This window comes from Rattus norvegicus, chromosome 8, assembly GCF_036323735.1.
Source record: "Rattus norvegicus strain BN/NHsdMcwi chromosome 8, GRCr8, whole genome shotgun sequence".
In the NCBI taxonomy this organism is placed as follows: Eukaryota; Metazoa; Chordata; class Mammalia; order Rodentia; family Muridae; genus Rattus; species Rattus norvegicus.
This window is the reverse complement of record NC_086026.1, coordinates 13,377,756-13,396,176: the sequence shown is the minus strand read 5'-3', so window position 1 is coordinate 13,396,176 and position 18,421 is coordinate 13,377,756. Positions and strand designations below refer to the sequence as shown.

Genomic DNA, 18,421 nt, shown 5'->3' with positions numbered 1-18,421 from the left:
AGGGCCAGACTACAGCTGTGTGCCTTGGCACCTCTTATGGCTAAGGGCCAGGTCATTGATCAGCCATGGGCTCAGTGTATAAGGCTCCTAGTTCAATTCCCAACACATACACAAACGTGAGATGTAAACAGTAAAATTTTAAGGTGTTTTAATTGGAGCACATGCTTTAGATTTGTATAGTCTAGATCAAAAATCTTTGAGAGTTAAATTTTGAAAATGCCATTAGATACACCAAAGATTTAAAATTCTAGTTTTTGTAGGTATGGTTGTACAGACTCATGGTTCCTGTGCTTGGGAGGTAAATGTTGGAGGATAAAGGGTTCAGGGCATACCTTTGCTGCATAGCAAGTTTGAAGCTGGCCTGGATTTACTGAGACACTTTCTAAAGTAAAATGGTTTGCTCTGTGTGTTTGGTTGTCAGCATACAGACCGATGGTTATGAAGTGTCAATCTCTATATTCAGTTGTGATGGTGGACTCTGACATTGAAGCCTCCAGAGGTTTTTCCTCTCTCGTCCTACATATATTCTCTATGACATTATGACATTGTATATGGAGAGAAAAGTGGCATTTCTCATACCATACAGCTATTCTGTAACAAAAGCCAGAACAGTAGAGTTTCCAATTCATTTAATGTTTTGTATCACCCAAGAGCCTTCAAAAATGGTAGCTCAAAGATCCAGCAAAAACAGTTTGATACTGCAGTTCAATGAGCAGTAAAGACAGTGTTGACACACATCTAGGTGAACCCTCGCAGGGCAGACGAGCTCTCCCTTCTGGGTTCATCAAGGCTTTTCCTTGGAGAGTAAGAGGAGAAGTAATGTTGCTGCACCTCATTATTCTGCAGGAGAATGATTTCATTTACTCTGACTCAACTTGGAGAAAAGGAATTCTCAATCTAGCCTGCCTTTGTGGGGAGAGAGAGTGCATGAGGAAGACAGGCAGGAGAGCGTCAGAAAGAGACATGGCTTACGAGGGCTTCCTCTGTCATCCTCTGCTTCAGATCACTCACCTTGCCAAAGCACTGTGCCACCCTGTCAGGAAGGATTTGGTTCAGGGCTGGGGCAGAGTGTTTATCAGGGTTTCTCTGGGTAGCCCTAGAACTCCACTTGCCTCTGACTCCCAAGTTCTGGGATTATAGCATCACACCAGGAGGGAAGATGGTGAGAGGGCTTCCCATAAGGCACTAGAGAAATCAAGTCAGCCACACAGAGCTCAACAGTCTGAGTGGACATGGGAAGGGCTTGCTTTTTCACTTCTCCAATAGAAAGATGAGTCTCACAGTGATGATGTATGTGGGTCTTGTTCATAGCCGTGGATGAGGCTGTTAGCGGCTCCAGACTCCAGAGCGTGCATTGGTCTTAGACAGGGTGTTGGCTGTGTAGCTCTAGCTGTCTTGGAACTTGCTACTTAAACCAGGCTGGGCTTGAACACCTACTAGCAGGCTCCAAGCTCTCTCTGAGTTACTGGATTACATACACGTGTGTACAAGCACTGCCAGCACTTTTAAATAACTACAGTCAAAACTATTTTTAGCACTTTTAATGAGGCTAACAAATCATATCTGTATTCTGGGATTCCATAACCTGTGTGTACTTGTGTCCCCATGGGTTTGTGAAAACCTCAGGCTTGTAGTGTGGATCATGTCGACAGAAGGAAGACCTTTCAAAGCATTTTTAGATTTCATAACTAAATATGGAACGTGTCACCATAATTTCTTACAGTGTGTTTATAGGATTCAGAGAAATTGTCCTTACGTAGAGCTTACATTTGCATTTCTACAATCCAAAGGAAGCCGTAGCTGTGTAAACACGTCTGCTCTGATTGTGAGCACCACCGCCTGTGGTGTGTGCAGGTCCCTCACAAGGCCACCCTGCACACTCCAGCTCTGTCACACTTGGAGGAAATGACTCTCCTTCCGGGTACACATTACCCCTTTTCTTTGCTGAAAATGGGGTTCTGAGTGTCTGGGGTCTTTCTGCCTGAAAGGCTCCCTGGGTCATGCTTCGAGGTCAGTAACTCCTCAATATTTGGTAAGCAGTTCTTCATTGGTGAGATCCTACCAGTTAGGGCTTTCTGTTTGCTCTAAGGCCAGGTCTCACCCAGGACTGTCCTCATCAGAATAGCTGAAATACTCGAGGTAAGACAATCACATAAATGTCTCATCTCACTCAGATTTAGGTGGTCAAAAGTCAGTTTCAGTCTTCATAGCAATGACAGTGTCAGTGTTCTGTGGCTGTGTTAGACAGGTCTCCCTGTTCCTGGCACAGCTCAGTGAGTAATAGTGTTAGAGAATTTGACTAGCTACACATTAACACTTGATAGGAAAAAGGCTATTAAAAACAATTGCCAGAGACATTTCTTTCTTGTGAATTTGGTAGTAGCAAAGAATTTGGCTTCCCCTACTCAAAGTTAACAGATACCAGAAATCATAATTTACAGTTCTTTTAACACTTTTTTCAAATCTCTTTTCTCTTGGAAGCCCTAATTTCTCATAAATCCTAAGATTTATTTAACTGGTTTGCCTTGAATTTCAGTAAGTTCAGGGCCAGCCTGGTCTACATAGTGAGTTCCAAGCCATCCAGAGCTACACAGTGAGACAGCTAACAGCTTACTGCTCTGTCTTACTAACGATATGTTTTATTAACTATAATTGCCTCTTGAGGAAGTGATGCCATAAAGAGCTTTCTAGTTTTTTCTTGTTTGGTTTTCAAGTCTCAGGTTACAAAAGACCAAACTCTAGAAATCTTTCAGAAACAGCCCAACTTGGTGTGTTTATTTCGGAAGTAATGAAGAACTCTAGGACTCAGAGATGAGCTGGAAAGGAGACTGATAAGACCCGGTCTGTCTTGGTTTGGTTTTGAAGCAGGGTTGGTCTTGAACTCACTGTGTAGAACAGGCTAGCCTTGAACGTGGGTCATAAACTGCACCTCCACACCTGGCTAAGACTCTGACCTTGAGCAATGGCAGCTTCTGCTGTCTTCAGGATTGTTGGTTTACATTGCTGCAGCCGAGGCAGACCATTTGTAAGAATATGCATTTTTGGAGTTAACTTTTCATTTCCTACATTAGATTTCTAGCTCACAAAGGTGACCCTCCTTAAGCAGGTGGTTGCCAACTTGCCCATGCCTGTGTGCCATGCAGTATCCAAAGGCACATGCTTTGCAGCATATCTCAGTACTGCCAAAGACAGTACAGACTGACTTGGCTGCACCCGCAGTTGACTACCCTTAGTATTTTCATATGCAGCAAATAGGATTCAGTAAAGTTAAACCTGTTGTCAGCTTCAAGAAACTGTCAAAAGCTAGAGTGGTAATCAGTTGAAATGAATGTTTAACACGTGAATGATGGAGGGGGGTGGATCACTTTGTTTTTGAGTTTTTGCGTAAAGTAGTCTCCCTGACTTCCTTTTGTGGGGGGGGGGGGGTCTTGTTTTCTGTGGTCCAGCTTGGCCTTGAACTAGAATTCTGCCTCAGTCCCCCACTACTGATTACAGGCTGGAGCACACCTGGCTTCCTCCCCACTCCCCTCTTTCTTAATCACATCTTGGGCATTAATTGAATCTAAAAACAACTTCTCTTCCTATATAAATCAACCTGCATGCAGGGAGCGCCATTACCTGCACCCTCTGTCCTGTGTCAGAGGTTACTTCTTGGAGCCAAGGTGCTACAGGGTTTCCTGTCTCTAATCTGTGTGCTTTCAGTAAACAACCTTGTGGAGTTGAAAGCACTTTAGGTAAATGGCATGTGACAGGCACACTTAGTAAACAAAGCGTTTTACATGTTGTCAGCGCCTCTGAGAAGGCTTTAGGCAGCTCTCAGACGTGAACGGAAGATTGGAGGTGCATCCTACTCTGTGCTGCACCTCGTCAGATGCTGAAGGAGAATGAACGTGAAATCAGAGCTGGCTTTTTCAAAAGATCCTCTGTACGCTGTCCTATGGGAACCAGTGTTGCTGGGGCTATAGCCTCCGTGGCGCAGCATTAGCCGCCTCAGTACAGAGACACAGCCATTGTCCTGTAACTGGGTCAGTGTGGAGCAGCTGTACAACTTCAGCCTGGGGACATGGTTGGACAGCCTACAGGAGTGACTTCACCCAAAGCACTGGATGTTGCAAGTTGCTCTGTCTCCAAGGAGCTTGGGGTTATTTCATCTTGAACACAGTGCCTAAAATTAGACGACTGAGCTAAAAATACAAGATGGTCCAACTTCTCTTTTCCCAAAGGTAGTTGGAAAAGTTTGAAAGTCTTACAAAATGGGGAAGTAAGCAAGTCAGAAGAAGTTTGGCCAGAGCCAGGTCAGTCTTCTGCCCTGTGTCAGAGATCAAATAGTTCTGCTACTAGAGTATTTGACTTTTTCTAAATCAAGTATTTTTAGTGCATTCTCTTCTGTAATAATTCAAATATGCAGTAGTTTTTCCCAGTGAGCCTGTAAATCTCAGCTAATCTGGGACATGTTTAGAGTCCTGCCTTGTGAGTAAAGTCAGTGGTCCCAGCCTGATCTAGATTTCTGTGGTGCTTCATGAGGAAGATGGGTTTGCCTGTTTTCCAGAATGAACTTGAGTTTCCTGCCTCTGTTGAAACCTGGCTCTTGTAGCCCAGGCTGGCTTTAAGACTGGACCTCCTTCCCCTAAACCTTCCAGGTGCCGGAATTACAGGTGTGCACCGTCACGGCACCTGGCTTGGGTCTATGTAGGGGTGTGGGATTGTGTACTCTAGATAAAAGGGTACACACCATGTTTGTTTATTCACACAAAACTTTAAGTTGTGTTAAGGGAATGACAGGAAGCACAGTGTCTTCCTTTCTGAGGACATGAGTGATCTTGCCTTGAGTATAGCTGCTTATCTGTGTGTCCACGACAGATGTCTTTGTGGTTCTGGTTTCCTTCAAATTGTTGCCAGCCTTGTAGCGCAGAGTACTGTCACCCTGTCACCTTTTTTTACTGATCCTCTCAAGGACGGGTAGCTGGATTTTGATCATGGCTCAGGGCCTTCTTGGAGGCTCCTTGGGTGACTAGGAATGAACAACTAGCTGCCTTCACATCCCAGGTTGCCTTTCTTGGTAAGTCTAGACTTCGAGATCTGCATCGTCTGCCAGTGGGAGAGACTGAGGTGGCAGTGGGTCAGGAAGTGCATGCTTAGCAGTTAGGAACACGGGCTGCACTGACAGAACCTGGATTTTCCAGCATCCATGTGGTAGAGCACAGTTGTCTATAACCTCAGTTCTAGAGGGTCCTCACCCTCAAACTTATACCAGTGCATGTGCAATAAAAATAAGTAAATTAAAAAGAAAAACCAGTAAAAGCAGAAGAGCAACAGAATTCAAAGAGCAGAAACAGAGGCCTTGAGACAGTTTCTCTGCGTAGCCATGGCTGTCCTGGAACTCACAGATTTGCCTGCCTGCCTCTGCCTCTGCCTCTGCTGAATTAAAAGTGTTCATCACAACCAACAAGGGGCTGCTATTAGTTTTAATGCATGCAGTGATCTTGGAAAAGCACAATCTTCAAAAGAGCCAAGATAAAAGATTGTTAAAATACTATGAAAATTCACCACACTACAGTTATTTCTATTAACTGTTAGCTATGGCCATGTACCGTTGACTGAACACAATTAAAAACCAGATAGACCAAAATGGGTCTCTTTGATAAAATGCATCTGAGGTGCTAGGATATGGGTGGAGGCAGCCCCTTCCTAGCATGTCTCCGTAGCATATCGGTAGCTCTCCGTAGCATATCGGTAGCACTCCGTACAGTCCTGGGCGTGTTCAGTTTCAGGATGCTATGGATTGATTATTCAGGGTTGCTACCATTTTATTCAATAAAACAGCCTCTTGACTCTGTCCTTTCAGGACATAGGTTAATGCAGGATGCTCCACAGCCTGCTATGTGCTTGGGGTTTAAAGACGTGGCCTGCAAAATCCAATCTCAAAAATGCAGCTGGGATCATTGGAGTTAGATAGGAAAAACATTGCCTTCCTTGAGCCCTAAATAATAGAAAAAACACTGTCTTAGCAAGAAGCCACGCATGGGAGAGCGAAGTTTGAGAAGCTGTGGGGATGCTCCACCACTAGAGTCACTTCTCACCTTTCAGGGTGATGTAGTCAGCAAGGGAATTCTGTCTGACAGAACTGGGTTATCACAGGAACCACTGCAGAGTGTTGGCCTTTGAGCAGAAACAGCCAGAGGATCTAAGACTGGGCCTGAGAGTCTCAGTGTTCTTGTTGAGATGGGGAAGCAGTGGACGCAGGCATGACCCAGTAAAGAATACGCAGGCAGACTTAACACATACACACACCACCTAGAAAGGTATAGGGCCTATCAATAAGTCATGGGCTTGTAGAGAGAGGACAAAGGAAACCAGAAAAGGCTAGAGCAGGAAGGGCCCGGAGTGTGAAGGGTTAAATGGGAGATGAGGTCATCCAAGAACTGGTTTCCTGGAGCCACACAGGGAAAACACAGTCCTGAGAAAGTGCAGGGGTGCACAGTAATGACATATTAGCCAGGCGGTGGTGCACACCTTTAATCCCAGCCCTTGGGAGGCAGAAGCAGGTCTTGAGTCTGAGGCTAGCCTCATCTACAGAGTGAGTTTAAGGATAGTCTGGTCTGGATGGGAAGTTTAATATAAGAAACAATGGGTTATATAGTATTTCATACATGTTTATCATAGTGTGCTTTCCTCATATGTACCCCACACAGCATCCTCTTGATCTCTCTTTGTTGGTCTCCCCCACCAAATAACCCACCTTTCCTTTTGATGCCTTTGTGGGTGTATATACTTTTTTAAATTGAGATTTTCAGTAGGAGAAACTGTAGGATACTTGTCCAAGTTTTGCTTGCTTTGTCCACTATCTTCACCCATTTCCATGAGTTCTCTTTCATATTTCATATCAATCAGTTAATCTACACATCTGTTGCTGGGCCTCTAGACGTCTTTCTTGCCTCGGAGCCTTGGCTGTTGTGAGTAAAGCAATATCACACATAGGTGTGCAGATGTCTCGGAGTTCACATCCCTCTGGTGTTTACAGGAGTGGTTCTCTGACGGCCCTCGTTCCTAGTGTTCCTCTGTTTATAGAGTGAACTTGCTCTCTAGCGGTGCACAGGGTTTCCTTCTTCACCCCCTCGATCTTTACAGCATTTGGTGTTGGTTTTCTTTATAGTAATTTGGACTAGTTTGATCCTGCATTTCCCTAATGACTGAGAAGTGTTGTGGAATTATGAGTTATGGAAATACTGTTGAAAAATCAGCTACAATGAATACTGTTATTGTCCATTCATAATTGAAGAAGTTTTAAAATTTGAGTTCAAATTTACCAAAAATGTAAGGTAATCTTTCCCTCGCACACGTGCACAGACCTGAATACTCAGTACACCTCTAGGTAAGGAGCTCCAGTGTGAAGGACATTAGGCCTGAGGATGTAAATAAACCTGGATTAAAGAGAGGAGACACCATAGCTGTAGCTGTGTGGAGGTGTTGATGGCTCAGGCCCTGAGCGAGCGAAGATGTGGCTTTAGATGTGGCTGGAGGAAACTACCTTAAAGGCAGCCGTGGGTCTGGAAACGGCAGAGACCTGACAGCATGCTTTATAGAAAACTCAGTGTTGCAAGTCAGTTAACAAGTAGAAGAGAGGGGCCTGTGCTCTGTCAGGGATGACGTCTGCTCAGGAGACAAGTCCACGACTTATAGAGTAGAGTGGTGAGAGGCCCTGGTGCAGAATGTCTGAAATATCTCCAAGGCCCGTCAGCCTGTGGCAGATTTCCAGGTAGGATTCTGTTGAGCACTGTTTGATCCCTGAAGAAATGTTACCCCAAAGGAGAGAACACAGCTCTATTTGGTTCTGGGAGGAAGTCCCTAAGATGGCGAGGCTTCCTGTGCTCAGTGGGGGCGGGGCACTGTGCCTGACAACAAATCACACTGTCCTTGTCCTTTCCATTTTGTTTGCACTGCTGGCCCAGACCGTCAGAGCGGGTAAGTGACGATGAAGTCTAAGAACTACCATTTAAAGCCCTGACTGTCCCAAGGGGAGATTTTGGGGGATCTTTGCAATTAAAATTGTGCATGTTTTGGGGTTAGTGTCTGCAGCCTACTTCTAATCACTTGAAATGGGTAGAAGAATTTGGTTATTCTGATTAGGAAGTGTTAAATGTTAATGTTTTACCTTTTTCATGCGTATTTACCCCTTTTGTGGTATTGCATCTCTCTTAAATCTAAAAATAAATTTGTTAATCAGCAGACTGACTTTTGTCTTTACATTTGTCTGTTTAAGGAATTAGCTCTCCGCAGCCAGTTGCCCTCACTGGAGCAGGATGGAGGGACTCAGAATGCAGTGTCTTCTCCCGGGATGACTCAGGAATTGAGGACAATGACAACCAATAGTTCAGATCCCTTTCTTAACAGGTTGGTGAGAATACTGGCCAATAACTGGAAAGGACCCTTGCTTTGTTGTTCTGCTTTGAGATTTATGGCTGTGTAGAATTTCTGTGTGGGCCAAAACCCATAGCTGTCAATCGTCTCGGCACAGATGCCCAGCATGGTCAAAGCTGAGGATTAAACGGGCTGCGGCAGTAGGAGAGGGCTAGCCAATAAGGCTTGTGCTGGAATCTGGGTCAAAGCCCCGACATGCTCTCTCCTGCCCACACTCTGTGCTAAATAAAGTCCCTTAAAATTTTAGGGACTTGAAGGATTGAGTGGATGCCGTTTTGTGAAAGCAAGCAGGTAGCAACATCCTACCCCTAAGGGTGGGGGTGCTATGCCCACCCAAATCTTCAAACACAATGATGTAAGCTCCAGGTTCTTCACAGTGGGTTTATAGAGCTTGGATTTGAACCATTTATGATTAATTTTTAACTAAAACCTACCTGCTGTGTTAGAAAATATCTGCTGAACTTCGCTTTTCAAAAAGATAGAATACTCTGTGATGGATTCCCTCCCACCTCCCCAAAGTGCTTATAAGTAACATACCTTTCCTTCTTTCTGTTTGTTGGTTTGTTCATTTTTTGTTTGGTTGGTTTTGTTTTGTTTTGAGTTAGGGTCTCTCTGTAGCCCAAGCTGGCCTCGAAGGATCAGTGATCCTCCTCCTCCTGCCTTAACCTTCAAGCATTACATGGATGAGCCATCATGCCCAATTTACAACATGCTTTTAAAATCGGTTTAGGAAGCTAGGTGATAGTGGCACATGCTTTTAATCCCAGAAGGAGGCAAACTCGGGGGCAGGCAGCTGTCTGTGAATTCAAGGCCAGCCTGGACTACAAAGTGAGTTCCAGGACATCCAGAGAAACCCTGTCTCAAAAAACAAAGCACCCCTCTCACCCTCAGAAATTGGCTTAGGAAAACTATTTTCAATTCTTAGCAGTTAAATTAGAAAATGTTTTATTTAATTTTAGCAAAAACTTATTTGATGATATTAGAACATTTTGAATAGTTGAATTTTCCATCATCTCCTTGTGCCAGGCACACCTCAGTCCTGGTACTAAGGAACCAGGCACACCTTGGTCCCGGCACCAAGGAGCCAGAGAAGCAGGGCTGATGTCTGGTCTAAGGACAGCCAGGGCTACATAGTGAGATCTTGTCAAAAGAAGCTAAAGAAGTTGGCCTGTAAGGTAGGTTTCTTTTCAAAGGGCATGAAAGGCTATTTGAATTTGTCCTGGGGTACCTACTCACACTGCAATCCCAGCACTTGGGAGGCTGATACAGGAGTTCCAGTTCAGCTGCCAAGTAGTAAGTTCCAGGACAACCTGCTGTATGTAGCTTAAGGCCCTGCCCCAAAATCAATGGAAAGGTATTTTGAAGTCGTATTTACTATATATACTGAGAGAAAGATGCAGACTTTGAATTACTATCTAAACTCAAGTCTATTTACCCACGCTTGTAATTTTAAACTGTAACTAGATAAGGGGCCATACAACAGAATCCCCCAGAGGAAGAATTCCAGAGCTTTTCAAGTATCTCTTTTGTTAAAGGCTTATCTGAGGATAGAATCAGAGTCTCAAAAGCAGGGAAGCAATAGGCAGAGATATGTGACAGCCCTTCAGACCTCTGACCAGCTTTGTGCTAAAGCCTAAGGGTCTCTGAAATTGCAGAATGGAGATGGCCCTTCTCCAGAGCCCTCTGCCCCCTGTGCTGTCCATCTCTGTGCATGTGAGTATACTTCAGACACATCAGAAGAAGCCATCAGACCCCATTACAGATGGTTGTGAGCCACCATGTGGTTGCTGGGAATTGAACTCAGGACCTCTGGAAGAGCAGTCGGTGCTCTTAACCGCTGAGCCATCTCTCCAGCCCCACTTTTTTTTTCTTGAAAAAGTCTCTTGATGTCTGCTCTGCTCAATAGTGAGTCTCAGCACTGCCTCAAGGTCCGAGTCCCACCTGTCTCTGACCTCCCCTCGAAGAAGCGTTGCTGCTGACTTTTCAGGCTTCTTCCTCTTCGCCTTCAAAGCCCTTCTTCCCTCCCTCAGCTGCTGCTGTGGCTACAGCAGCTCAGGGCTGAGGTTCCATGAAGTATGGCTATGTTATATACCAACAGTCTCGGGCAAGTTTGTGTCTTGCATTTGTGTGAGGCTTCTGAATGTTTCAGACTTGTTGGCATAAAGCAACAGTTGTCGTGTAGAGTGATGAGGGAGAGAATGGGCCGAATGCATCAAACAATTCATTAGAAGGTTGGGCTCAAACATACTTGTACTGCTGACCTGGGATCTGGTGGAGGTGTTTTGGTTTTTTAAACAAACACTTTAAATGTCCATCATGTAAGAAAGTCAGTCTACATTTGTGATCAGAAGCCATAAGCGTAGCCGTCGCCCTCAGGATTGGGGGTTATTGGTTTGTTGGTTTCTTTCAGTGTTAGTAGAATTCAGGTTAGAGCCCCTATTATCAGCCATTCTCTTTAGGACGCTTCAAGGTTGTTTTCTGTTGCTCTTGAATCAACCTTGAGGCTTTCCATTCCACCTTACAGTAAAATTGCACGTTGGCTCCTTTCTCCTAAGGGCTCTGCTTTGTCCCTTCTCTTCAGAACCTTGGGCCTCTTGTCTGCGCTGTATTTGGGTGTCCCCTCCCCCAGTGTGACAAGAAAGTCGAGTTGTGGGGATTCTGCCTTCAGTGACTTGGGACTCTTCAGTCACTTCCCTGACTTGCTGTGCGTGGCTATCCCTCGCTAAACTCTGGTGCCTTGGGAGGTGGGAATTGGACATGAGCCTAATGTGGTTTTGACCCCTGGGTTTGGGACTTGAGACCTTGAAGACCCCAAGCTTCAAAATAGGTAATGGGGCTTGTCACTTTTTTTCTCTCAGTTGCCACCAAGCTCAACCTTCAGATACCTCTGTCTTTAGCAGTTGTCACTTTAGTTAGGAGCAGTGTGTCTATCCCATTCTAAGTCAGAGGCTGTTGGGCTCTGAAGAGCACTGCAAGGCCAGGACTACTCACTGTTCTTCTAAGAATCATGGTCTCGCTTAACATGTGTTCACCTTTGCCAAGTTGATGGAATCTTCCTGTGTGTCTTCACTATTTTCACAGTGGCACCTATCACTCTAGAGATGAGAGCACAGACAGTGGCCTCAGCATGAGCAGCTACAGCATCCCTCGGACCCCAGACGACTTCCTGAACAGCGTGGATGAAATGGACACAGGCAAGTACTGATTCACTTTCAGCGTGGGTGGTCATTAGCTGTGTTCCTCCTTCCTTCTTAGTTCCGATTCCACTGGAGCTAGCACAGGCTAGCCTGGATTCAGGCACAGGCTGACACACTGGTTTTTCTTTTCTTTTTGAGATGACTCATGGCCCTCCTGCCCAGCTTCCTCAGTGGCCGGCCAGCTTTTGAGCCTGTTCTGTTTTAACGTGTTAGTTGGGCCTATTAGAAGTTTCTTGTTTTAGATCTGTGTTGTTAATTTTGAGTAATTTTTTTGTGACCCACTGTTTTTCTCTTTCCTCTGAATACTTTGGGTTCAGCTGCGTTGTTAACAGTGTTACGGGGCTGGGAAGCCATATTTGCGGGGAGGGGGCCTAGAGTAAGACTTACTGACTTTATAGTTGAAATAGTTGCACGAGTATTGAGGAGCTAAGACCTCTGCCTTGGGGCTGGAGAGAGCACAGGACAGTGATACATTTTCTCCAAAGTGTGGAAGTCTTCGGAGCTTGACTTTATCTGACACATGAAGGTGAGAACTTGTGCCCTGCTTTCTCTGAGTTCACCTAGGTCAGAAATCTTCTTTAGGAGCCTCTTGGGCCTACTTCATGTCTAGCCCCATCCTGGCCCCTCCCACCCACTCTCATGGCTCACCTCTCTGGCCCCCTTGTACCAGAAAGGCCGATTGTTTTTCTGAATGTAAGTTCTGGCAAAGCTCCAAGGAGGAGTGCTAACATAGATAAAAGTTCTCTAGGCAGGTAAGTGATTTAGAAAGAAGTCTGGGGGGCGAGAGGGCCACTTGCCTTCAAGGACTCCTGGGAATGTTCTTCCTCTATGGCGTGTGTGACTCAGAGTACTGTCTACAGTGCTGAATGTTAGTGTCCCAGAGTACAACGAGAGACAGAAGACGCTCCATCTTAATATGTAAATGACCTAGAAATGGTGGTGCATTCCTAGGAGAAAGAGAGAAGGCATGGTTGTCATTTCTCACTGCTGCATATAGAATTCCAAGGGAGTGAGTGTCAGTTCTTCACAACCCATCAGGTAGCCCTTCGTAGTGCGCAGCCAGGCCATGATCTGTACTGCATGACTGAAGGGCTGAGGCACGTGAAACTTGGCACTGTTACCAAGTGGTCTCTGTGTGTGGTTTTCTAAGGTAGACAGACGCTGGGTGTTTCTGTTTCCCATGGCTGTGCTCACAGGGGCAGCTCTGAAGCTTCTTACAAAACATTTTGTTCCCTCCCCAAAACTAGGAGACACCATCAGCCAGAGCACCCTGCCGTCCCAGCAGAGCCGCTTCCCTGATTACCTGGAGGCCCTCCCTGGGACAAATGTGGACCTTGGCACACTGGAAGGAGATGCAATGAACATAGAAGGGGAGGAGCTGATGCCCAGCCTTCAGGAAGCGCTGAGTTCCGAAATCCTGGATGTGGAGTCTGTGTTGGCTGCCACCAAGTTAGATAAAGAAAGCTTTCTCACGTGGTTATAGAGCTGTCCGGAGCCACTCTCCGGGTCTGTGAAGGATCCACAGAGCCTAAGGTGTGCACTCCTGCATTCAGATAAGCCAGTGGGTGATTCTCTGGCTAACACAGAACAGGTGACCAGTGTCCAGCGGGGATCATCCACTGTTGCTCTGCTCTTCTCTGCCATTGCTGCTCTTAGGTTGCTGACCTCTTCACGGCCACCCCTAAAGAACCAGAACCACAAATAGCCAGAGCCCTTTGTTTCCTTTGCTCTGGCAGCTGTGCTCTCTGGGTTGTGGGGAGCCTGTCGATAACAGATGCCCGGCCTCCTCCACTGGTCTTCACCCATCCTCAACTGAACCCCAGGCTGGGTCTGAAATGCTTTATGCGTCTGTTCAAGACACGGTTTCTTCAGCTGCCTTTGGCCCTTGGGTCCAACAAGCCAGACGCGTGGCATCTGATCTCACGGAAGACCGGAAGATGGCAAAGACCCATGCCGAAGACTGATGGACTTCCTGTTTCTTTTTTTAGTCATACCATTAGGCACATAGTGACCTGGATTTTATCTTAGAAGCTCATGAGGCATGGGACAGTTTCCATAGAAATACATTAATTATGCCACATACTCTAGGTTAGGTTTGAATGGATATTTTCTGTGGGTGTTTTGGTTGGTTTTTCTGTTTTCTTTTCTGTGGTTGGTTTTGGTGGAACGTAGGCAACTTAATGAAGTCATTCATAGCTGTAGCTTGGGGTGGGCAGTACCATTCTTTTGGGGGAAATCTATATTTCTCGACTTTTTAACATCCTATTTAAATCTTGGCTGTCTCCTCTCTACGTATGTACACACTCTTCTGATGTCTGTGGTAGTGTGTAGCAGAGTGTGTCTTGATAAGTGTTTCCTTCGCTCCTAGTTTACTGTTGAAATGGTAGCCTTGAGCATATGCATTTAGACATCTTAGTTATGTTTCACGGATAGTTGAAATTCTGGTTGGGGCAATCTGCAGGTGTTTGAGGAGGGTGGGAGGGAGGGAGGGAAGGAGGGCAGTGTTATAGAAAGGGCTCTGGTTGTGGGTAAAGCCAGGAAGAGCTCTCCAGCCCTCTGCACTGCGGCAGTGAGGATAGAAGCCACCAGTGGCCTCACTCCCTTGGACTGATTCCGTTGTGCAGTCTCAGAGCTTTGAGCTTTGGAGAGGCAGGCCTTCCTTCCGCCTCGGCCTCGGCTGTCCACTCAGATACTTTTGAGTATTGACTGTCACCTACAAGATCAGTCTTAGGAAACCTCACGTGCCTGTGTTCAGTGGACCCTGGGGTAGGGCGAAGAATGCTGTGAGGCCTTGGCTGGCCAGTAAAGTGAACAGACAGTAAGTGTGCGGGGGTGGCTGAACTTAGCAAAGGGCTAGAGCGAAGCATGATTATGGCTTTATTTTTACAAGAAGAAAGATTACTAGAGTATGTGTCTCCAAGAGTAATGATGGTTTCCAAAGAGTATTTTTTAAAGGAACAAAATAGGCGTGAATTAACTCTGCGTATAAGCTATGACGTAATAGTTGGTTGTGAATTGCAGTCGCTGCACCAGTTAGCACCTCTCATTTAGAGTCTTTGAGTGCTTCTAGAAGAGTCCCTTATTTTCAAGGGTTCATAATGAACAACAACAACAACAAATTTTCCCCTGGCTAAAGCTGCTAACTATAAAAATTGTCAGCTTAGGAAGATAGAAATCTTGTATTTTGGCCTTTTGAGTAGTATAGCGCAAGAATGAAGTAGAAAAGTTTTATTTAGTACTTTGAGTGCTCAAAAAATGCAATCAGTGTATTATATATGATTCATAGGTCAGTCATTTGAGGCCATCAACTCAAGGCTTTTAATCAGAACCAAGCTGAAGATTCACCCTTGAATCTAGTCTGGGGAAACAACCACGGGAGGATGCATTGACTTTAGAACAGAGAGGAAACTCTAACTGAAAACTGCGCAGATGGATGGTCCGCAGCAGTGTGGGGATTCACAGATAATAGGCATGCTGAGTGCCCATGATTCTCCAGGAAACTCCAGAACAAAGGACCACATCTTCTGTGGGCAGAGTAGCCTCAGTGTGGGGAGGGGGAGGGCAGGTGGGCATGGGCTGGTGAGAGGTAGCAGAGCCCTGTTACTGTTAGAAAAGCTTTTATGAACTTAATTTCTCTTCCTTAAAGACTTCGCTCTCATCTTGCTCCCAGTAAAGTTTTTCCTAACTTTCCAGCTGCTTAACCTCCCTCACAAAGTGAAATGTGTCACCTTCCTTCTCCCTCAGCATGGTGTGCCTGGTTATACCTCAATGTCCAGCAGCCCTGGTGCCTGACAGTGCCTCTGACTTTATCAAACCCTCCGTGCTGACTGTGGGAGACCCGAGCACCTTTTCTCTCACTGAATTTGAATCACAGCCTCAACGTAGTCTTCTTGTTGTGTCCAACAGTGTTTAATGCTTCCTGGCTGTAGTGGGTAGCATGCAGATAAGAATTTAACTGGTTATTCTTGAATTTCTTTTACAATAAACCAATTTTTATAATCTTAAAATGTATCAACTTTTCCACATTTGTGTTCTTTTCAATTAGGGCTTCTGAGTCTCTTGGGAACAAGGGAAAATGCTGGCTGGGGTAAGCATTGCTCTGTATCAGAACTGCTTCCTAAACACAGAGACTTAACTTTCAAAAAGAAAGGAGGGGAAGGTCGTGTGGAAGCAGCTGTGGAATGTTTGCTGTTGCTGTTGTAGAATGCAGTGAAAGACGAAGAGCATTAATGAGTTAAATACTTTAGAAGCCAGACCATTTAGTGTTGAAACTTAAAAATTGAGCCAGTATCTGTGGCAACTTCAGAGTGCTTGTGCATCTGGGGGGCAGGATGAATTTTATAAACTTGGCAACCCTGTTTTCATAAGGATTTTGGATATAAGGATCTCTTCATTGTTGTCTTTTCTCTCAAATAGTCTCCAAGTTGGTTTGGCTTGGTTGGTTTTGGTTTTTCAAGACAGGGTTTCTCTGTAGCACTGGTTGTCCTGGAATTCATGCTGCAGACTGTCAGCCTTTGCTGGCCTGTGCAGATCTCTGTCTCTCAGACCTGGGATTTGAGGACCTTAAGAAATTGACTGGCTGGGCTGGAGAGATGGCTCAGCGGTTAGAGCTCCGACTGCTCTTCCAGAGGTCCTGAGTTCTATTCCCAGCAACCACATGGTGGCTCACAACCATCTGTAATGAGATTATACATTAAATAAATAAATCTTAAGAAAAGAAAAATTGAGTGGCTACAGTGTAGCACTGTAGACACCTTCAATTTCAATATAGTTTTAGACCCAAATGAAACAAAGCAACGCTCCAAGGAGGGTCATTTGAGTTCAGGAAAACATGAACGTCAGTAAGCACATAATAAATATTAGCAGGGCAACCCTTTCTTAGGACTGACCAATTTAAACACAATGCCGGGCACATGCTGTAAATTATGTCTGGGAAGGCATGCAAGCAGGGCAGAAGGCCATATCAGATTCAGGGTACACTGACCAGTTTGGGTTCTTTAACAATGATCTGACAACAAGATTAAACATGTCTTATGACCTGTCTTATTTATTGAATATAAATGTTGCAGGAGGCATGAAATCATGCCCAAGAGCAATCCAGGGGACAAAATGCCTCTGAGGTCAAAGGCCTCTGCCTGTTTTCCTGGAGCCTCTCAGTTCCCAAGCCATTGTCCACTGTCCACCATTCTTTTGATTCTTCCCAGTGTAGACCAGGCTGGCCTCTAACTCACACAAGTGTGTGTGCCTCCACCTCTCAAGTGCTACAGTTAAAATGTGCACCACTGCCACTCGACTTCTCCATGTTTTCAGTGCTTTTAGAGTGCTTTCTAGTACACACGTGCCATATATAGACATATGTATATGACCTACATTACATTTTTACTTTAAATACAAGTGCATGCTCATATAGTATGTACTGCCTTTCTGTTGGTTCATATGGTTCAAATATATATGTGAACTCTTTATTAAACTATAAAGCGTTTTCCCCGCTTAGTGATTTTCTGGTAGAACAAATGCTAAAAATAAAGTGCCACTTTTAGTAGTCAGTGGTAGACTTTATACATGTCGGTTTTACCTCTAAGACGCATGTTGCAGCTATCCCAATACAGATGCTGCTCTTGACCGACTGTCCTATCCTGTACACTCACTCCATATGCATTCTGTCAGTGGGACCATCTTATGTAGGGTCCTGTCTGCTTTGTTCTTATTCCTAAACACTCCATGTAGCATCACATAGGAGACAGGTGGCCATGGCACTGTCGTTTATGATGGCCTTGAACTTCTGGTCCTCCACCTCCCATGTTCTGGAATGACCAAGGTGTGGTACCACACTCATTTACATGGTGTTGCAGATGGAGCTGAGGCTTCTGCACACAGTGCACGCACTCTATCCCCACCCCGTCCCACCCCCACTTTGATTTTTCCAAAGCATTCTTGCATGATCTCCAAAACAAATTATATTTGTGAAACTCTTGTTTTTATAAATATAAAAGAAGTATGGCCTGGGTATACTTTGAATAAAAGATAGATTTGATTGTTTTTTTTCTTGTACGTATGTTGACATAGTCAACTTTGGTCAGGTAGATCTGCAAGCCTTTTAGACATTACAATGTAGGCTTTTCACATTGCTAGCCAGCAACTTAGGGAGACAAGCTTGTCATCGTCTTCCCCCTCCCCCCACCCCCTTTAGCACAAAATATGGGGATTCTACATCTCTGAACCAGCACCAAAAGACGAGCCTTGTGCTCATACCACTGCCTCTTGTGGGCAGTACCCAGGAGCTGGGTACTTGTGTTGACAGGAGTGGCTCATAATAGAAGGCGGCCTTAGCAGTCACTACTGCTGCCCCTGGTGGTGATCAGTGCTTAACCAACTCCTCTCACTTCCCATTTTTTCAGAGCTGAGGTTTCATGGGAAAAGCAGGTCCAAGGGCTAGCGACAAGCACCTTTGCTCATGCCCGGCATGGTCACCACTGGTCACTGGCTGTGAATCAAGACGTTTGGGTATGGGGGTTGTTGTTTATTGAGACATAGGTTTTCTGTGTGTAACATAGGTTGTCCTGGAGCTTGAATGTAGACCAGGCTGTCCTTGAACTCACATTCACCTGGCTCTGCCTCTGCCTGGAATGCTGGGATTAAAGGCCCATGCCATCACTGCCTAGCAGGCCTTAAGAACTTATTTTTAATTAAAATTATTAATAGTTTTTATGTGTATGTGTACCTGAGTGCAGGTGCCTGTGGAGGCCAGAAGAGGGCATGGTATTCCCCAAAACTAGATTCACAGTGAATGCCTGGTATACATGCTG

The 18,421-nt window shown here is 45.2% G+C and overlaps 1 protein-coding gene across 9 annotated transcripts in view; it reads left to right on the top strand.

Moving 5' to 3' along the window:
- The window catches only part of Yap1 (Yes1 associated transcriptional regulator), a 71,090-nt gene extending 55,464 nt beyond the window's left edge, over positions 1-15,626 (top strand). For 8 of the 9 annotated variants that reach the window (XM_006242488.5, XM_008765893.4, XM_006242490.5 and 5 more), the window contains 3 exons: positions 8,261-8,391; positions 11,500-11,612; positions 12,863-15,626. In XM_006242488.5, coding sequence (XP_006242550.1) covers positions 8,261-8,391; positions 11,500-11,612; positions 12,863-13,098 — 480 coding nt within the window. In that variant the 3' untranslated portion in view covers positions 13,099-15,626. Of the gene's footprint in view, positions 1-7,949; positions 7,963-8,260; positions 8,392-11,499; positions 11,613-12,862 lie in introns of all 9 variants that reach the window. The other variant, NR_172096.1, reaches the window with a different exon arrangement.
- The last annotated feature ends 2,795 nt before the right edge of the window (positions 15,627-18,421 follow it).